At 39.3% G+C, this 15,642-nt stretch overlaps 1 protein-coding gene across 5 annotated transcripts in view; it reads right to left on the bottom strand.

Annotated features, from left to right (window-relative positions):
* Positions 1-15,642, bottom strand: part of LOC109396170 (integrator complex subunit 6-like) — a 62,236-nt gene that overhangs the window by 32,907 nt on the left and 13,687 nt on the right. For all 5 annotated transcript variants that reach the window (XM_019667784.1, XM_019667783.1, XM_019667785.1 and 2 more), the window contains exons 3-6: positions 3,711-3,860; positions 2,817-2,906; positions 2,393-2,576; positions 2,013-2,141 (exon numbers count right to left, since the gene is read on the bottom strand). In XM_019667784.1, the coding sequence (XP_019523329.1) occupies positions 2,013-2,141; positions 2,393-2,576; positions 2,817-2,906; positions 3,711-3,860 (553 nt within the window). The remainder of the gene's footprint in view (positions 1-2,012; positions 2,142-2,392; positions 2,577-2,816; positions 2,907-3,710; positions 3,861-15,642) is intronic.

Here is a 15,642-nt window from a genome sequence, read left to right on the forward strand (position 1 = left end):
CATCCTTAATTATGACCAAAATATGTAGAATATGCAAAGGTATTGTAAAATTAGTTTTAAATTTTCTGAGATTTAGACACATAAACACACCAAACCACTACAGTTATTTTTCCAAATTAGGCAAATGAAATTGTTTATTCCCTGGAATAGTTTTACAGTTTTGAAATTTGACAAAATAGGTCATAAATTCCATTTAGATTTTTTTTTCAATTCCCAATTAGATGACAAAAGAATTCTTTACTAAACAATCAGACTCAATGACAACAAAGGCAAAATAAAAACAATTCAAATTTACTGAAAGGTGGAAGCAATGCTGACAATACAACCTATGTACATAGCTAGGGGAGGGAACACAAAGCAAATGCATCAAGTTTATTGTGGACTGATTCCTTATAGTTTCCCCATCACCATTAAAAATACAGGAAAACTGGGCATTGTATAATGCTGCATAATGTATCCCAAATGCATTTTAATTATTTAAACTAGCATCTTTCACTTGTTTCCCAAAATAGGGCAAGGCAGAGTTTAATGTAATCATTCATCAGTCTAAGTTATATTTGTAAAATATTTGTTTTAATGATTTGAATCTCATTTTTCCTAAATTACAGGTCATTTGATTTACTTATTAAATATTCATTTATGCAAGTAACTACTTTAGACCAGGAGATCTATTGGGGTTGATGGAGCCATAGGAAATACATGTAATGGCTTCAGGGGAACAAGAGACCCCCTTGAAGTTGAGCTCAAAATTCTGGGGATGTGCATTTTTCTGAGAAGGCTGTTCTTAGCTTTCATCAGAATCTGAAACGTTATCAACTTTGGCCAAAAAGGAAATGCAGCTAGAAAGAAAATCTGAGGTATTTACATAATACCAAATCCAATAGGTTTTCAGTGTGAAAGTTCCCAGTTCATGTTAAGGTAATGAACACAAAATTATGAACACAATTGTTAGCAATATAATATGTCTTTCCTTTATGATTAACTTAATTTAAAATAGGCTGTGAGGTCTCAGTCTTCTCTGGCACTTATTCTTAAACTGGACTCCAAGAAACCCAGAAATTAAACAAAAAATTGTGCGTGTGTAGCCTATGTCCATTTTTTTAGGGAAAGGGGTCTCTATTTTTCCAATGGTTTTTCAAAGGGTTCCAGGAACTAAACAGCAAAACGGTGAGTAACCGCAGGATCCACTGATTCAGTCAGAAATTTGTGTTTGTCTGCCCCCTTTACTGCTTTAGGCAGCCACCACTGATTGTGGCTGCACAAATAAAACATATCGATCAGATCAGATAAGCACTGTGGTAATGATGGAGTGTAGGTACACATATGTTCATGTGTGTGAACTGACAAGAACTGAGGAGATGCAATAGCTTAGAATAGTGCTCCGAGGAAGCCTTGCAATGCAGGTATCAGTTGAGGGAAAAGTCCCTCCTCCTATACAAAAGTAGCTCTGCTTTCATCTATTTTAAGACGTTGAACTTTCAGTAAAATCTCATGTGAAGAGAAAAAGTTCTGCTGTTAAAAAGTGGAAAATACTGGCATAGGACCTTATAGAATACTAGCAGTTCCTGCATAAACATTCACAATCTCTTGCTGACATGCGGTAACAAACACAAGATTTCATAAAGATAGCTTGGCGCATTTAGCGCTCACAAGACCAAAACCAGATTGCTAGTTAAGTGGCACTCCACAGTGAATCTCCAGGTATTTCATGAATAGAGAGGTGAATAATTCAGTATCATCCTCAGACTGGGACCAGGGCATATGAGATGGGTAGGGAAAAGGAAGAATTTTCTTAAGAAGATTTGACATTGAATTGAAGTTGCTAGAATTTGGCCACCTGACATATATACACAGGCAATGAATAAATGGTAGTTGTTTGGATGGATGCCTATAACCACTTGAATGCATGTGGATAGTGAAGACCGTGTCTTTTATGAATAGTTTAGTGTTTTCCCAATCTCAGATCATTCTCCTATAACACTATAGGATAAAAACAAAGTTAGCTACTGTACCTTCTCCAATAGGAAGTGGATCTGGTCCCGTTTTTTCAAAGTTAATAACTACACCACTCTGAACTTTTTGAACGAGGGATTCTAAACACTGATTCAACATTCTTTGTGTTCTAACACAGTAGGAGCGACCTATACCCGGAAGAAAAACAAATCGTACAAATTTGATCAAATGAAACACTATTGCACAATACAAACATTTTGAAATCCTAAAATACAACTTGAAATAATCATAACTACATTGGCAGCAAACATCACACTCAGGATGAGCTTAAGCAGCAGCATTAGAAGATTCTGAAGGAAAGGCTGGAGGTGGCATTTAAGAAAAACTAACCTCTGCTGCTCTGAATTCTTTCTTTAGAAATATTAAATACTGCCAATACCTCCAGTGACTTCACACATCTGTGCGATGGCAGATTCATCAATTGGTACACTCCCTAATTGCTCTGGTTCAGTTGAGGCCAATCCAGGCAAACGCAACACCAGGGCAAATAACCTTTGATCCCAACGAAAAGGTTCTTTGGTTAGTTCACTTCCAGGCAGAGGAGAATTCAAAGGAAGATGAAGCTGATAAGACAAAATGTGAAGAGTTTCATCAGAACAACCCATACAAAAAGGAAGAAGGAGTTAAAGAACTAAATGGTTCACTTTCCTTTCATTTTACTCAATAAAATGAAGAAATCTTTCAAGAATCACCAAGATGGGAGGTTTGATTAAATTTATTCTTAACTAGAAATTTATGCCTCCCACAGAAATAGCTGCATGTTTTCTGCCATTTAAACGAAAAATTTAAAAATGAAATCTCACCTCTTCTTGAACACCAGCCGTGCTTGTTAACTTGTTTCCATCTGTGATCGTAATTAAAATAGATGGTTCTAAAAAAAATGGATTTCTCCCCTAAAATACATTTAAAAAGTATTAGAGCTATGTAAAGTAATAACATTGTATTTAAACTTTTACATTTGACTTGACAGTGATCTCCCAAGTGTGTGATAAAATGTGCCTGGATAAATAAGAAGGAAAAGATTAGGGATTGAGTGGGTAGGGATCAAAATAATAATCCCTGAAGAGGTAACATTCAGAATTAACTGAGGAATTCCTATAATTCAGGAGCTCCCAAACTATAACATCCAAATACTCCTCTCCCTCTGCTTTGCAAATAATTATTTTAAAAAGATATTAAAAAGATTACAATGGCAGCATTATCCACACTTGGAAATCTATTCGCCTGAATCAAAATCCTGGCACATATGGGGGACATTAGTGACTTATGCTCTGCAACCTGGAGAGTGACTCTGGTTATTGTGACCACCGTTTTGACAGTAGGAAAGGACAATGGTAGCAGCAGCAAATGCTATTTTGCCTTCCTCTCATTCTACAGCTTTTTCATTGAATTGGGAGGGATGAGAGAATTAAGGACACTGAAAGTTTCTCTTCAATTGTTTTATTCCAATATTTCTCTGTAATTTATTCATCCCATTCTTAGATATCTGATGATTTAATGGGTAGGCAATTTTAAGTATTTTATGATCAATATCCAAAAAAAGAGGGAATTTTTAAAATATGTACATTTAGAAGATATATGGGCCTCTTTTTTAAAGTTATGAAAAATAGCAGAAAACTTGTTAACCATGCCCAATTTTAAATTCTTACCCCAAGTCACCAAAATAAATTAGCTGTACTCACTCAAAAATTTTTTACCTGTCCATAATTGTCTATTCCAGATATTAATCTATTGAGATTTAACAAATCAAATGAAGATCTTAGAGCCTGACCAAGAGTAGTCAGTCCAGAAGCCTGAAGATTTTTTAGTTCACTCATGAATGTTGCGTGATTTTCCTTCCAACCAGCCTGAAAACCAAATATTCACAAAGAAATTCCCAATTATACAATGAACAATATATAAAGTACAAACAACCACTAAAACAGCAAGTATCAAACCTCTAACAAATGAATATTCCTTAATCAAATTCTATTCTATATCGCAACTGATCAAGTGAAACTAAGGTAAGCAATCAGTTTCAGAAAGATTGGCCAGCATTAATGATGAAAAGCAAAGATGCAAACAATGCATCTGTGCACTATGGCTGAAGGGCTTTGGTTCAAGAAGTCCAGTTTTCTTTTCAGTCAGGCTCAATCAAGTCTGCCAAAACACCTCAGTATTTACTTTAGTTTGACACTGATGATGATCATGGAGTAAGGGGTAGAGGAAGAAGTAATTTTTTAAATGCATTGTCCTTGATAGAAACAATTAGCTACTGGGTATCTGGTTTACAGGAACTTTCCTAACCAAGATACTTCCTTCCGAACAATATTTTCACTTGAAACAAGAAAAAAGGGGAATTACAGCAATAGAGCCACAACTATTTGGAGACAACCCTTCTGGCATCTTCAAGCATTCAGAAAGCCCCAAATCTAGAATAAAGAGAGAAAGACAAGAAACGAAAAACTTTTGGCAAAGAAGCAGCATCCCCTAAGCACCCCCGGCATCTATAAGCAGCAGCAAAGACCCAAGGTCAACAGCCCACACGCTGTGATTGAATGGTCTGTAGCATAGAAGGAAAGAATCATGTTGACGGGTTAGTGATGGCTATAAAAACAAAGCAGCACAAAATGCCAAGATAAACCCAAAGACGAAAATGGCAGCTAACAGGAGTTCACAGAGTAGGCCAGCAAGACAGAGAGCAGACAGTATAGCTTAGTAACTTGGTGGGACAAACAGCCAACTGAGTCTTGGTAGCCCTGAGGGCAGCAGTGACATTCTGAATGCTGAACTCATGCTGATCGGGCCAGTATAGCTGGAGGTAGATAGCAAGGGTAAATAATACAGAGAAAACCACATGATTTTAATTTCATGTGTAGCTGAAGGCATAGCGTCCATTACCCATACAACTATAGCAAACACTATCTTTCTAGTTTCAGTTTCCTGGAGCAATTTGGATCAAAATGACCGAGAGGCAGAAAGCGGGCAGATTTCCACCGTACCCTCCCATGAAGTATCTACATGACCTTGAGCAAACCTGTTGGCTCTTAGGACTGAAATTTCATTATCTGAAAATGAGGATGATTAGAAAAGAAGGGATGCTGTGTAAGGCTGTGCACGGTGAAGCCCTGGAGGAGGGTCATTCACATTGTAATCCCTGAGAATGGTGCCCCCTGAGGTTGAACAATACACAACGTGCATAACCATACAAGGTGAAGGTGGTCCTGGTTAAGATCCATTCCAGTCCAATGATCTTGGATTCTGTGAAACTAAAGATGTGCTTAGTTTTGTTGTTGTTGTTGTTATTGTTGTATTAATATTCCTAATGTATCCTATAAATCAAAGGATCGAAAGGTAAAACCTTTCCATGTGTTCTTTCAGCCAGATTGTAAATATGACTTTTAGTACATGGGGAAAGTAGAGCACGCGAATAATTCCTTGTGGCTCAAGCAAAAACCTACTGGACTAGACGACATAACTTGAGCTAAAAGGAAGGATTATGATTTTAACTGTCCTCGTCAAATACCTAGAAATAACAGCAGGTGATTGCAAATCACACTGAATTCAAAACTTAGCTTTCTTCTTTGGGGTAGAAGAGAAAGGCATACAGTTGAGAGGGATAGCATCAATTCTTTCCTTTATTTATTCAACAATTTTTATGGACTAACTACGCGATGTTGGGCAGCATGTTACGTGCTGGGGATATAGAGAGGAATGAGCATAAGGAACGCAGTTAGGGAGACTGAAAGAACAAATGAGCAGAGAGCTAGGGAAGGCTTCGCACAGAAGATGGGGCATTCGAGGAAGCCGAAGGGCATGAAGCTCATGGGACTCCCCACACTGAAGTGAGGAGTGGAGGGGGCAGGCCAAAGGAAGAGAATAGAGTTCATAAGAATAGGCCTTTCTGGGGAACAGCAAGTAATTTGATCATCATTTTTCTGGGTACATGGCAGGAGGCAAGGCTGATCAGTCGGCCTCTGACTGTAATGTGCTTTATACGTCGTGCTCAGTAGTTTGGATTTTGGCTGTCAGTCCTAGGAATAACTTGAGGTTTTTAATTTGGGGAGTTGCATGACCAGATCTGTATTTTAGCAAGATCATTCTGCTGGGAGTTGGAGAATAAATGGTGGAGGAGAGGGGAGGGGAGGCTGAAGCTTGAGGCAGGGAAACTTGAAGATTGTTGCAATAGCTTATAAGAAAAGTGATGAAAGCCTGCAGTGGGGATAGACAGGAGGTTGGAGATAAAAGAAGTATTTCAGAGGTGGAGTCATAAGTATTTAGTAGCTAATTATAGGGATGGGGGAGGGACAAGGGGTCACACATTAGGTAGAGGTTTCTGGCTTGGGCAAACCTGTAAATGGTGGGGTCCTTCACCCAGAAACCACTTTATAAAGTTGACTTTTTTTCCAGAGTTACTTCATTTAGCAATCTTATTTCTCACACTGTAAACTTAAGAGTTATATCTACAGCAAATGTTGAACTCCTGAGAGCCAAAAGATAGTTCAAGGCATGTCTCAAGAAAAACTAGTGGACTACTTGACATGGTAAAGGGCTAGAATAAGATTTGGGTACCACTAAGCAAGCACCTTATAACTCATCAATATTTAAAATAATGTGTCCTCAGATTGTTAGCAGTCTTACTGATTAACCTGTCAGAATAAGTACTCTTTAAATTTTTCCTTATACTATGAATTGAAAACATTTTACAAATCATTTCTGCACCTGTATCACTGGTGTTGTGTTTTTAGGACAAATCCAATTCTTTGCAACAAAGTGGACAATACAAGAAACTTGAATGCCTCTCCTACCTCAGTGCCACAAAAGTTATGGGATATATTTACCACCCAAAGCAATGAACTTCTTGGTAGCAGTCTAGTTCCTTCAAGAGAAGAACTAAATGCACCTAAATCCATTCCTCAGAATGCCGAAGGGGAAAACAAGGCTTACAGATTAATTTAAATATTTAGAGAACCTTATTAAGGTGACAAATTTCTTTCAAAACATAATTATGAGGGGCGGCCGCCGGTTAGCTCAAGTGGTTAGGGGGCAGGCTCATAACACCAGGGTTGCTGGTTCAATTTCCACACGGGCCACAGAGCTGTGCTCTCCACAACTAGATTGAAGACAACTACCTGACTTGCAGCTGATGGGTCCTGGAAAAACACACTGTTCCCAAATAAAAAAAATGAAAAAAACAAAAAACCCAACATATTCACAATAAATCGTTTTTTTTTTAAGATTTTTATTGGGGTATTGGGGGGAAGGGAACAGTTCTGGGGAATTGGGGGAAGGGGAACAGACAAATTGCTTTCGTTTTGTTCTTCAGTCTAGTTGTGGAGGACGTTGCTTCAATAAATCTTTTAAAAAATAATTATGAAGAACTAGTGGGTGAAAGTATATGTTTCTATTCTTCCTTCATTGCTTAGAGTTCATTTTTTCATAAGTGAATTCAGGACAGCCCATTTACCTTCTTAATACAGTTTTTTTCTTTCAAATTACTCCAAAGTATCCTACTTTCATATCAGTAAAACCTTTACTCCTGATAATAACTTCCCTACATTCTCAGGGAGCTGAACAGCTTTCAAAGCACTTCCACACTTCACATTTGCTTGAGACAATCCTATAAAATAGCCATGGTATTACCACCCCTACTTTGTTTTAACAAACCAGGAAGAAGTAAGGTTTAGGTATGTCTTGTGTGGGGGGTGACAGTGGCAGTAATACAGTATCCTTTAGCCACATATGGCTACTGAGCACGTGCAACATGGCCAGTCTGACTTGGAGATGTGATGTAAGTGTAAAATATACATGGATTTTGAGGACTTGAAACAAAAGAGAAAAAGAATGAAAATGTCTCATTTTTTTTTATAATGACATGTTGAAATGCTGTTTTGCATGTTTTCAGTTAAATAAAATATATTACTATAAGTTTCACTTGTTTCTTTTTGCTTTTTCATGTGACTACTAGAAAACTTCCAATTTTGTGTCTGTCTGGCATCATATATCTATTGGACAGAGACGTTTTAGAAGGCCCTGAAGGTCGGGCAGGAGACCTTGGCCTTGCTACAGCAGACAATAGACTCATTACGGATTCCAAGGCAGGGGGAAACAGGGTCAAAGCAGTGTCTCAGGGAGGTCAGCCTGGCAGTGACATATAGAATGGACCAGAGAAGAGGCTGCAGCCTGGAAAGAGCAGGTAGGGGGCTTGAAGAGCAATCCAGCCCCAAGGCAATCAGGGCCTGAATTAGGATGGGAATGAAGAGGAAGGCGTTCATTGAGAAACATTTTAAACAAACAAGCTAGGACTTGGTGACAGACAGATCATGGATCTAAAAGCGAAAGAGTAAAAGATGATTGATTACAAAACGTCTAGCCCAGGAGACCTAAACAGTTTAGGACAAAGGAGGAAACTGGGATGGGTAAAATCCTAAAGTAAGAATTTACTGTCTTCACAGGTCAAGTTTGGAAAGTCTCCTAGAACTAAAATGATGATGATGATGATAAATAATAACCATAGGTAATGTTTATCAGTGCCTATGTGTCAGGAATTTGTTTACGCTAAGCATTACATTTTGTATGTGTTCTCATCGGAGCCTTATAACCATTAAGTAGGTGCTATTACTATTTCCATTTTATAGATGAGCTCACTGAGGCTCAGAGAGGATGAACAACTTGTCCAGGTCAAACAACTAGTAAATGACAGAGCCAGGATTTAAACCTAGGTAACCTAATTTGAGAGCCCACCAATTTCAACCATTGTTCTAGAGATTCTTCTACCATTCTACATATTCACCTCATAGACAGGCCTTGTTATATATAGTAGCATAAAAGTTTGTAAGTTTAAAAGAATTTCCAAATTGCATTTAATTTAAGCCTACATTCCCTGATGTCTAAATGTCAAGCAATTGTGTATGGGCACAGTGGATTAGGACTTGGAAGACCCTAGTCTATTTCTGGCAGTAACTAACTAGCAAAGCAAGTGGTCCAGAGTAACTCATTTACCCATGACTGGGGCTGTTGCTGACCCTCTGCATCCTTATTTCCATCTTCTTCTTTTTTTTTTAAGATTTTATTGGGGTATCGGGGAGGGGGAAGAGACAAGTTGCTGTCCTTTTGTTCTTCAGTCTAGTTGTGGAGGACGTCGCTTCACTGGCCCATGTTGGTACCATCATTGCGCTCTTCCCAGGTGAGGCAGATCAGTCGCTGGTCACTGGATGGCCACTCACGGCAGCTCACACTGGCTGCCGGCCACTCACGGTGGCTTATGGCAGCGCACTGCAGCCCACTACAGCCTACGCTGTCACCAGCGACTCATGGCAGCCCAGCTCCAGGTCGAGCTGTTGTTCACTATCTTAGCTGCAGAGGGCGCAGCATCACTGGCCTGAATCAGGGCCCTGCTGCTCAGAGCTGGCGTCCCAAGCCAACTCTTAACCAACGCACCACTTGGCCAGCCCCTTATTTCCATCTTCTTATCTGACCAATGGATTTGGCAGCAGGAAACTGGCATGTTTCCTCTAGGCCTGTTGCTGAAGCTCTTTCTAATTTTCTCATATGTTCTCTGACATACGGTGCTTAAGGGTTAGGCCTTGCCCCTACGACAGACCCATAGGGGAGTTCTGTCAGCATGCAAATTATTTGGATGCTTTTTGTGAACACACAGGCTACATCCTCCAGTATAGCTTTTAGCAAAAATGAAACTATTATTTAGAACTCTGGCTGGCTCCCGTGTCTTAGTCCTCCATTGGTTTCTGTGGAGGAGGGAAAGGTAGGGGTGTTATTTAGTGGCTCCCACAAACCCCAGCATCCCAATACTTGTACTTCCTGAACTCCATCCCATTTTGGCAGGACCATTTCTCTGATTCATTGATTTTTATTTATTATTTATTTATTTATCTATTTATTTATTAAAGAGAAGAACCCTTTCCTCCATTGAAATCTTGCCAGGAAGTATAAGCAAGTAAAAGAGATAAAAGCAGATCAACTGTTCTTGAAGGGGATGTGGGAGTGGCATGAAAGCCCTTTCTGAAAACTCTTGCTCTGTCTCTAAAGGTCACTTGTAGTCCTTTTCCAAAACATAGATGATCTGGTTAGAGTTCAAATAATGGGCAAATTTAATGAACATGCTATTAATTTCCACATCCAAGGTAACTGAAAAACATATTTAGGGCAGCTGCATCTAACTTTCTACAAGAGAAGTGCCCCTTAAAACTATGTAAACAGAATATTTGTAAATTAAAAAATAATTGGTTAATTAAAATTCTCTAGGGTGATAGCTATTGAAAGGGAATGGCAGTGAATCTTTCCAAAGAGCAAGAATAATCCTTCTATATTATAGATTGTCACAAGCCAGGCTTTCTCACTGAAAGGCACCACTTAATATGTCCCTCTGACTTGGTGCTGAGCCACTGCACTGACCCACTTGGGGCACACACACCCAAAAGCCTATTTGAACACTTCCCTGAACAGTAGTTCAGTTCAGTCCAAGCCTTCCTAGCTTGCTACCAAGCCCTTAACAATGAATAAAAAGCCTTGCTGGAATGCAGAAAGACAATACATGTTTACTTCCCTCTCCTTGACAAAACTTTTTATATTTTATTAAAGGAAATGAAATCAGCCTGTTAATATTTGCCCTTTGTTATTCCATATAGAGGGTTATCCTGGACCTTGGGCTCTTCTAGGTGGTTACAATCTAGATGATTAATGGATTTGAATATTTTCCCAGATGTCTCAAGTTAAAGCCAAAGAATCTATATTTAGTAGGACCATCATTTCTCTTGTTGAAAGATAAACTATTTTCCTTTTTCCATCTGCTCTCTACCAGTTTGGGGGAAAACTTGCTCTGTAACAACCCAGACAATTTGAATAAATCAATTTCAACAGCATTTTTCAACCAACTTACTTTCTTCTCCAACTTAATGTTCTATCATCTTTGTCATCATATAGTGTTCTTTTGTTGGTAAACCGACCAGTGAGAAAGAATGACATGAAAAATAAGAAGCCCTGCTTTTCCAATCAACTCTATCCGCGGAGGAGACAAATGTCTTTCCCCTTAGCCTTATATGGAATATTTGTGCGAGTTAAAACTTTTCAACCTCAAGAATTTTCTTCTCACAACGAAAATAGACCCCAATTCTGATAGCTATAAGAAAGGTTCACCTGCCCCCTTAGGTAAACAGAACACTGTGACAGCTGAATCACCTTAAAATGTTAAATGTCTTTTTAAATGGTGTTTACAGCTACCACACCTATAAAGAAGGTTGTTAAAATTGTAAAGTGCACATTAGGAAGATGCTGTATCATTAAAAGAATGGAATTGTCTTGTATCTCCTTTTAAAACTCTCTTCTTGCATTATATTTTCTGACCCTATCTGATACAATTTTTTTTTCCTTAATGCTTTAGTAACTTGGCCTGACTTTAATTTTTTATGGTTTTCTCACTTGACTCAAGGTACTGATACACTTCTAAGTTCAAAGGAAGCATTCTATAATTCTGTGTTTTATGTATACTGATACAGTTTTTTTCTTGTAAAATTATTTGTTTTAAGGATACTGAAAAAAAGAGCAAGGGAAACAAATGAAAAAATAAACACATGGGACTACCTCAAACTAAAACGTTTTTGCACTGAAAAGGAAATCAACAAAGTTAAAAGACATCCTACTGAATGGGAGAGGATCTTCACCAGTGATACATCTGATAAGGGGTTAATATCCAAAATTTATGAAGACCTCATACAATTCAACACCAAAAAAACCCAAACCAAACAAACAAACAAAACAATTCAATTAAAAAATGGGCAGAGGACCTGAATAGACATTTCTCCAAAGAGGACATACACATGGCCAACAGACATATGAATAGATGCTCAACATCACTAATCATCAAATTAATACAAATTAAAACCACAAAGAGCTATCACCTCACACCTGTCAGAATGGCTATGTATCATCGATAAATCAACAAACAGCAAGTGTTGGTGAGGATGTGGAAAAAAGGGAACCCTTGTGCACTGTTGGTGGGATTGCTAATTGGTGCAGCCACTACGGAAATCAGTTTAGAGTTTCCTCAAAAAATTAAAAATAGAAATACCTTACAACTCAGCAATTCCACTTCTGGGTATTTCTCTGAAGAAATTCAAAACACTAATTCAAAAATATATATGCACTCCCATGTTCATTGCAGCGTTGTTGTTTATAGTGGCCAGAATATGGAAGCAACTTAAGCGCCCATCAATAGATGATTGGATGAAGAAGAGGTGGTCCATTATATGATGGAATATTGTTCGGCCATAAAAAATAAAATCTTACCATTTGCAACAACATGGATGGACCTAGAGATTATTATGCTAAGTGAAATAAGTCAGTGAAAGACTAATAACATATAATCTCACTCACATGTGGAATCTAAAGAACAAAATAAATGAATGAACAAAGCAGAAACAGACTCATAAATACAGAGAACAAACTGATGGTTGCCAGATGGGAGGGGTGGTTGGAGGGCTGGGTGAAAAAGTGAAGGGATTAAGAGGCATAAATTAGCAATTACAAAATAGTCACGGGGATTGTACAGTACAGCATAGGGAACATAGTTAATAATATTGTAATAACTATGTATGGTGGAGGTGGGAACTAGACATAGTGGGGGGATCACCTTGTAAGTTATGTAAATGTCTAACCACTATGCTGTACACCTGAAACTAATATAATAATATTGCATGTCAACTATAATAGAAGAAAACACAAATTAAAATAAAAAAGGAATATCCAGTTCTCTAGGATTCCTTTTTCTTAAAGTTTCTTTCCTTGGGGATGCTTCTTAACGTCCTGAACTTGCTAAAATGTTCAAACTCCATTTTCTTTGATGACATCAGTTCTCTTCCTGAAAACTCTGAATGCTGTCATTCTGTGGTTCAGCTCACCAATTTTCACGTACACACTTTAGGAAAAGCCACATAAAATAATTCTAGCTTACTTGAGTCTTCTATTTTTTTAAAAAGTTCTTGATAGACCCACTAATATATTGCAAAAACTTACTTGACAGTCTGTGGCCTGCTGAATTGTTTCTTCATTAGATGGTTAAAGACCCTCATGACCACATATTTTAAAATAAACTAGGCAACCTGAAACTAATACAATATTGTATGTCAACTGTAATTGAAAAATAAACTAAAAAATAAAAATAAAATAAACTGGGCAAATAAATTATTTAGTTTGATTCTATTGAGACAAAGTTCACCATTTTGTGTTACCAGTCTCTTTAAAATACCTAGTATGATTTTTTTAGTGGCTCAACAATCGTAAGAATTAGTCTAAAATATCTGCAAAATGCATTTTTGAGTTTTCAATTCTCACCCCAGGTAATTAGGAAAAATTATGAAGTAGCACACCTGTCAGAATTCATTTGCAAACACGATAAGATAAAAAAAAAATTTGATCTTTGCCAGAGGATCTTAACATGTAGAAACTGAATTTTAGAAACTCTTCCCCTTTGTCCAGTAATCAACTGTACTGTTGCTGAAGGAAAATATCTTCAAAGAATTTGACAAACTCCCTCAGATAAAAATGCTAAGTTTCCTCTCTCACTCTCAGACCATTTCAACAGTAGCTATTGACCAATACCTATTATCAGAAAAATAAATGCTATTGTGCAAATCACACATTCAATTATTTAGATTTTTTTGTTCTGATAGGAGACATTTTTATGAACACATACACAAAATTAAAATTTTTAAAGTTGGCCCTGGAAAAATACACATGGATAGGACTCAGACTAAGCCACCCAAACATTGCAGTGAGGTGAATAGAGGAGATAGCAGAAGGGCCATTCATTGCTTTGTAAAGATTATACAGCACCTCTTTCCTGTCGACTAATTCTTTTTTTTAGATTTTTTTTATTGGGGAATTGGGGGGATGGGAACAGCGGTGGGGAATTGGGGGAAGGGAAACAGACAAGTTGCTGTCGTTTTGTTCTTCAGTCTAGTTGTGGAGGACGTCGCTTCACTGGCCCAACTCGGCACCATCATTGCGCTCTTCCCAGGCGAGGCACATCAGTCGCCGGCTTCTGGACAGCCGCTCACAGCGGCTGCTGGCCGCTCATGCTGGCTGCTGGCTACACACGGTAGCCCATGGCAACCCACTGCAGAAGGGGCTGCAGCCTACGCCGTCGCCGGTGACTCACGGCAGCCCAGCTACAGGTTGAGCTGTTGTTCAGCATCTTAGCTGTAGAGGGCCTGCATATGTGGGATCCGAACCGGGGCCCTCTGGCGTCCCAAGCCAGTTCTTAACCATCGTGCCACTCGGCTGGCCCTCGACTAATTTTTAAAAATAATTTTGTCAAAAAAATTTTACGAGAGCCGGCCGAGTGGCGCGATGGTTAAGAACTCGCTTGGGACGCCAGAGGGCCCCGGTTCGGATCCCACATATGAGGGCTAGTGACACTGCCCTCCACAGCTAAGATGCTGAACAACAGCTCAACCTGGAGCTGGGAAGCCGTGAGTCGCCGGCGACGGCGTGGGCTGCAGTCCCTGTGGCAGTGGATTGCCATGGGCTACCGTGTGTGGCCAGCAGCCAGCGTGAGCAGCCAGCAGCCGCAGGGAGCGGCTGTCCAGAAGCCAGCGACTGATCTGCCTCGCCAGAGAAGAGCGCAATTATGGTGCCAACTTGGGCTAGTGAAGCAACATCCTCCACAACTAGATTGAAGAACAAAAAACGACAGCAACTTTTCTGTTCCCCTTTCCCCAATTCCTCAGCACTGATCCCATCCCCCCAATTCCCCAATAAAAATCTTAAAAAAAAAAAAATTTTACGAGCTGCTTTTTACATCATAAAAGTAACACAGGGACTGGCCAAGTGGTGCGTTGGTTAACAGCTGGCTTGGAACGCCAGCTCTGAGCAGCAGGGCCCCTGTTTGGATCCCACATAAGAGCAAGTGATGCTGTGCCCTCTACAGCTAAGATGGTGAACAATAGCTCGACCTGGAGCTGGGCTGCCGTGAGTTGCCGGCGACGGCATAGGCTGCAGTGGGGCTGGCCAGCAGCGGTCGTGTGCTTTCGTAAGCTGCCATGAGCCACCGTGAGCGGCCGTCCAATGGCCAGCAAGCAACTGCCTCACCCGGGAAAAGCACAATGATAATACCAACATGGGCCAGTGAAGCGACATCCTCCACAACTAGACTGAAGAACAAAAGGACAGCAACTTGTCTGTTTCCCTTCCCTGATTCCCCAAAGCTCTTCCCTTCCCTGAATGCCCCAATACAATTAAAAAAAAAAGTAACACACATTCATTGTTTAAAAAAAATCAACAGAGGACGGCCGGTTAGCTCAGGTGGTTAGAGAACAGTGCTCATAACACCAAGGTGCCGGTTTGATTCCCACATAGGCCATTGAGATGCGCCCTCCACAACTAGATTGAAACAACTACTTGACTTGAAGCTGATGGGTCCTGGAAAAACACACTGTTCCCCAATTAAAAAAAAATCTCAACGGAAATACAAGGTTAGTCTATATCTCTTCACCAAACTTCCAGTTCCACTCTTCGGAGGTAACCGAGTGGTAACCATTGCTAGGACTCTGTCCTGAACCAAAAATAAACGAAACCAATAAGATGGAATGACATTTACTGATCTAACTAGTAAGTGTGATATAGCACATTAAG

This window comes from Hipposideros armiger, unplaced genomic scaffold (assembly GCF_001890085.2).
Source record: "Hipposideros armiger isolate ML-2016 unplaced genomic scaffold, ASM189008v1 scaffold_505, whole genome shotgun sequence".
NCBI classification, from domain to species: Eukaryota; Metazoa; Chordata; class Mammalia; order Chiroptera; family Hipposideridae; genus Hipposideros; species Hipposideros armiger.